Source organism: Physeter macrocephalus, chromosome 2, assembly GCF_002837175.3.
Source record: "Physeter macrocephalus isolate SW-GA chromosome 2, ASM283717v5, whole genome shotgun sequence".
Classification (NCBI taxonomy): Eukaryota; Metazoa; Chordata; class Mammalia; order Artiodactyla; family Physeteridae; genus Physeter; species Physeter macrocephalus.
Genome location: NC_041215.1, coordinates 132,890,269 through 132,896,124, shown reverse-complemented (window position 1 = coordinate 132,896,124; position 5,856 = coordinate 132,890,269). Strand labels below are relative to the sequence as shown.

The following is a 5,856-nucleotide window of genomic DNA, read 5'->3' as shown; positions in this document are numbered from 1 at the left end:
CCTCTCTCTGCTGCGGCCTCTCCCGTTGCGGAGCACAGGCTCCGGACGCGCAGGCTCAGCGGCCATGGCCCACGGGCCCCGCCGCTCCGCGGCACGTGGGATCCTCCCGGACCGGGGCACGAACCCGCGTCCCCTGCATCGGCAGGCGGACTCTCAACCACTGAGCCACCAGGGAAGCCCTGCACATTTTTCAATAGCTAGTTTCAGATCACTTTCCCAAAAGTGGGAGACAATTCACATTCCCAGAGCAGTGCCCATTTCCCAGCATCATCTCCAGCACTTCTTATGATGTCTCTTCACCTGATGGATCCTAAACCAACACCTCGTTGTTGGTTTCAGCTGACCTTTCCCACCCACGAGGTTGAGCCCCTTCCCCTACAGTTAGTGGCCATTTGAATTTCTCTGCATTGCATTCCTCTGCCCATTTTCTACTGGCTCATCTTTCTCTCACCGATTTGCAGGAGCTCTTTCTATAGTAAGAATGAGAAGCCTTTGCTCACCTTAGGCAAACATTGCCCCCAGTCTATCATTTATCACATGACTTCATCTGAGGTATCCTGTTTAACGAAATTAAATGTGTTTTTCTTGTCCTTCATAGTTTCTCAGTTTCTGGTTTCAACTATGGTTTTTCTTTCACTCCAAAGTTTAACAAATAATTTTTTTAAAATTTGTATTTTGTTTCTAAACTGCTTGCCTGTCTATGCCAGGATTCATGTACCCAGAATAAACCCCTACCTCACAACAACAGCATAAAATTAAGGTACCCCCACTGTACCCACCACATGGGGTTCTTTGAAACGCTCCTAAGGAAGACAAAGGGGCAAGATAAACATGATTTTCTAAATGGATTAAAGAGAATGGCCAAAAGCAAAAAAAATGTTTCCGTCGCCATCGTGTTCTCACGCCAACCTCATTAGACATGAGCCCCAAAGGAGAGTCTCTCTCCTGACTCTGCTCTCTTGATTTGTACTTAAACTAAATATTTTAAAGCAGCAGCTAACTAAAAGCTGAATCCCTTAAGCCCTAGAATCCATCCCACGGAGTCCACAGAAAATGAAAACCTGGGAGCCGAGCTGAGCCACAGTCATTGTCAGGCCAGCATCTCGGCGCTCGGGGGAGGTTGCTAAACGGACACTAAACATGCAGTCTGAATGTGCTGGAGGGGGTTACAGGCACCTGTCTTTGGGGTCCAAAAACGTATGTTACAGCTTATAGGACTCGCTATATCTTAATATAGTCCCTTCAAGGCCTCTCCCCACGCCAGACCACCAATCCCCTATCATAAGACCCTACCATAAGCTCCTCAAGGGTGGACCTTTGCTGCTTCACTCCCGATTCCCCCAGCCCCACCTGGCATGGGGCCCGGCACGGCGTGGACCCCCAGCCGGTGCATGGCCAAGCACATACCCGAACATGGCGACCAGCAGGTTGACCAGCAGAATGTTGGTGGAGAGCATGTAGATGCACACCAGGGGGATGGTGACCCACTCGGGGAAGCGGGGCACGTTGTGTTCGTCCAGCTCCACGCACAGGGGCTTGGACTCATTCCCAGAGAAGGTGCAGTGGGAGAAGTCGTACGTGGTACCTGAGGATACAGCAACAGACAGGCGATGTGAGGACCCTCTGGAGGGGGCAGTGCTAAAGCACCACAAAGGTGTGATGATCATGCGATGCGTTGGGCATTGTTCCAAGGCACTCTATCCTGGGTAAGCCTCAGAATCATGGTGTAAGCCTCAGAATCATGCGTTCATCTACTCATTAAGTATTTATTGACTGAATGATAGTGCACTGAAATAATGCCATTTGCAGCAATATGGATGGACCTAGAGATTGTCATACCGAGTGAAGTAAGTTAAAAAGAGAAAGACAAATATCATATGATATTGCTTATATGTGGAACCAAAAAATAATGGTACAAATGAACTTATTTACGAAACAGAAATAAAGTCACAGATGTAGAAAACAAACTTACGGTTACCAGGGGGAAATGGGGGGATACCTTAGGACTGACATATACACACTACTATATATAAAATAGTTAACTAATAAGGACCTACTGTATAGCACAGAGAACTCTACTCAATACTATGTAATGACCAATCTAAAAAAGAGTGAACATATGTATAACTGATTTACTTTACTGTACACCTGAAACTAACACAACACTGTAAATCAACTAGACTTCAATAAAAAATTTTTAAGTATTTATTGAGCAGCTACTATGAGCCAGGACTTCACTAGGATGGAAGATAAAAAGGAAGGCAAGGTAAACATGGTCTTTGCCCTCAGGGAGCTTCCAACCTCTTTGGAAGAATAGGCAGATGACTGACCACACAAGTTGAACATTTCAGCCCCTGAGAAGTGCTAAGAAGGGCACGTACAGTGTGCTCCGTGGGCACAGACTGAGGCACCTCATCTGAGAACAGTTCCACAGGAAGGAAGCGTCTCTGAACTGAGGACAGAAGGATGGGTAGGAGCCAGCTAAATGAATGGGGAGAGATGGGGTGCCCAGAGCATCTGGAGCGCAAACAGCACATGCAAAGGCCCTGTGGTCGGGGGACTGGAAAGGTCTGTTGAAATGAGAGAATCAGATGTGCAGTTAGCATGTTAACTTTTTTATCTTTATACTAAAAGCAACGGACAGCCGTTAGACTGCTTGATGCAGAGGGGTGACACATCAGATTTTCTTTATTCAAGGATCACTCTGGCTGCAGCACAGATCACAAGGAGCCAGAGGGAGATGTGAGGAGGTTCTGACTAAGAGCCATGCGGGCCGGGGATGAGGATGGCTCAGGGTAGTGGTGGCGGGGATGGTAAAAAGTGACTGGGTTTCAAAGACATCTAGGGGATAAAATCAACAAAACTAGCTGATGAACTGGAGGTGGGGGAGGAAGTCATAGGAGGCGTCAAGGACGTGACATCGAGGCTTCTGCTTTGCACATCTGTGCGACTGGTGGTGACAGATCCTAGAATGGGGACTTGAAGAAGGTCTGAGTCTGGAAGGGAGGATGGAGAGGTGTGTCTGCGAATCTCAGAGAAGGCAATGGACGTGAGTGTCTGGCCCTCTGGGAGTCGCTCCGGGCTACAGATCCTCATCCGGGCGTGTGAGTTTGAGTTCAGTCCTGCCGGTCGGTGAGACGCCCGGCAGAAAAGTCGGTGCCACACCCATTTTTACCTGCAATGGAACTGAGAGGCAGAGACGCCAAGCTGCGTCCCAGGGCACACAGCACACACGTGGCTGGACCAGGATTTGAACCCCACCTGCCACTGGCTCTTTAGGTCAGTTACTGTGAGCTGTCCCTCACAGGACTAAAACCACCGACACGTAAGGTTGCCGTGAGGACAGCACACACTCACTTTTATGTAAAATGGTAAGTACAGTGTGCAGACGGGAAATAATAATAACAAGGCGCCTTCCCATCGTTGCACGGAAAAGAGCTGTTTCTAAGGTCGTGGAAGAGGCTGCAGCAGAAGAGGCCAGAAGGACCACACGAGGCCACGGAGATAACTGAGAAAACACCAAGGAGCTGAGAAATGAGAGCACAGGGCCAGGCAAACATCGGGCTAGTTTTCCCGTGGCAGGACAGAACATGACAAGCTCAGGCTACTAGGCTACTGTCAGCATCGCAGAGATGCCTTAGACAGCGTATCCAAAACACACACCAGTTTGCACACGCCCGACACTTTCCTTATGTCAGCTGGGTGTGGCCAAATCAACGCCATCTCTGCCACCATTAACCTGCCTCCGAAAGACAGATGGCAGAGGGCTAATGCTGGAAGTTTAAACTCCAGGTTCCAGGGCAAAATTTTTCAATATTGCACTTTTTGAAATAAATGAGCCCCCCGTCCCTCTGTTGTATAGGACAGACTCGCAACACTCGTTTCTAAACCCGTGAGGCTCCTTGCTCTCATCGGCCACGTTGCTGTTGGAAATGTGAGAAACGCTCTTTGTAAAAAGGTTTAAAACTTGCAGGCTGAAATGTTTGGGACAAGCTTACAAGGTGGACATAAGAGCCCGATCAGGGGAAAGAAATGGCTTTGAGGGTTCGTGTCCGCTGCCTGGTGTTGGCCAGATTCCGGCCGCCTGCTCCTAAGACACCCCCCAGGGCCAGAGCGGGGAGCCTCGGAGGCTGGTTCTAGAAGCATCTGCCGCCTCCCAGCGGTCCCCCGCCCAGGCCACGTCAGGCTTACTGTCCACGTCGCTGGGCACTTGGCCGAACATGGCCAGGTAGGGCTCATAGATGACCGAGCGGAAGAGCCACCTCCAGCGATGCTCATTCTGCCTGAGGATCCCTTGCCTGGCCACGCCGAAGGCCACCATCCACACGGCAAAGAGGAACAGGAAGAAGAACACGTCGATCAGCTGTCACGGGAGGACAGGAGAGTGGAGTCAGGACTGCACCAGGGCGGCTGGTCCACCCCGCTGACCACGGAGAAGGACAGAGGCTCTGGCACCCTGGAACCTGAGGTGCCCAGCATTTGATCACTAGTTTTTTTTAATGGCCGTCATCACCCTTGGGTCCTGGGGCATCTCCTTCCCGGCACTAAAACTGACGGATGCATCTTTCCTCGCAGGTCCCCAAACCAGCGCAGCAGCAGAGACTTTCTGAATGAGACCAGCCTGGGAGCAGAAGGGGAGATCCCACTCTGGACCCCCTCCTCCTCTCCAGCTCACGTTCTGCAGACCCCTAAGCTACTGCCTCAGGGTTGTTTTTCCTTAAGGAAGATAAAAGCTCTCCTCTTTTTAGACAAGAATGCATCGTTTTATCTTTTTTAATGTTTTGCACACATAGCATGACTTCATGGTGACTTGATGCCCCAGATATGCTTTGAATTAAAACCACAAACTCGAAGAAGCTCAGTATTGGAAAGGAACCTCCAGATGAGCTCATCCAAACGCCCATCCGATTTAAAGACAGAAACACGGGAGGTTTGAATCACGCGGAAAACAAGCCGAGAGAAGCAACATCGTCAGTGTGTATCTTTCTGTTAGTTGTCCCCATGGAACGGGGCTGGTAGTGCTTTCCCCACGTCTGTATCGCATGGTTGTAAGATTAAAGTTCCAGTCCACGCTATGCTTCTAGCTCACTGCATGTCCCCAGACAAACATATTAACCTTCTGGAACCTGACTGTCCACATCTGTAAAATGGGTATAAAAGTCCCTCTCCCGCCTAGGCTCCTAGTGAGTTGTTAAGACTCAAGTGAAAGCACTTGGAAACACGTAAAATCTAGAGATCTTTCTTAGCAACGCACTGAGTCATGCTGTTTGCTCGTAACAGTCATCTTCTGTTAAATTTTAACCTGGAAGGGGCCCCTGATGAAAGCACGTCAAGAAAGCAAACCCTACTGATTGTGAAATGCAGCCATCACTCTGTGCACAAAATCCTCCTCTCAACAATGCAAGGAACGCTGGATGCAGTTAGAAGAAGGACAACTAACTACAAATATTCTTCATTCTTACCATCCTCTGCAACATTATAATCTTGGGTCCTAAATTCCTGCTGACTGTGAAAATGTGGATCAACCTTAGCGTGAATATAATGTAATCCAGGCAAAAAATCACTCGTCCGGAGTACAGCGAGGTTTTGTTAGAAGGGTAAAGGCTGCGGAAAGAAGAGGAAAGAAGCTGTGAGATGCTGACAAAATATTTCAAAGTTTTTCTTTTTATCATTTTTATTTATTTCTGGATTTTATTTGCTAATTTTTTTAAATTTTATTAAGTACAGTTGATTTACAATCAAAGTTTTGCTTTTAAAAGTAACCAAATGTGTTGGGCTTCCCTGGTGGCGCAGTGGTTGGGAGTCCGCCTGCCGATGCGGGGGACACGGGTTCGCGCCCCGGTCCGGGAGGATCCC

General features: G+C 48.9%; 1 protein-coding gene across 1 annotated transcript in view; it reads right to left on the bottom strand.

Annotated features, from left to right (window-relative positions):
- Positions 1–5,856, bottom strand: part of TRPM8 (transient receptor potential cation channel subfamily M member 8) — an 84,181-nt gene that overhangs the window by 22,900 nt on the left and 55,425 nt on the right. Inside the window, exons 19-21 of the mRNA XM_024124651.2 lie at positions 5,463–5,604; positions 4,192–4,363; positions 1,408–1,585 (exon numbers count right to left, since the gene is read on the bottom strand). Of these exons, the coding sequence (XP_023980419.2) occupies positions 1,408–1,585; positions 4,192–4,363; positions 5,463–5,604 (492 nt within the window). The remainder of the gene's footprint in view (positions 1–1,407; positions 1,586–4,191; positions 4,364–5,462; positions 5,605–5,856) is intronic.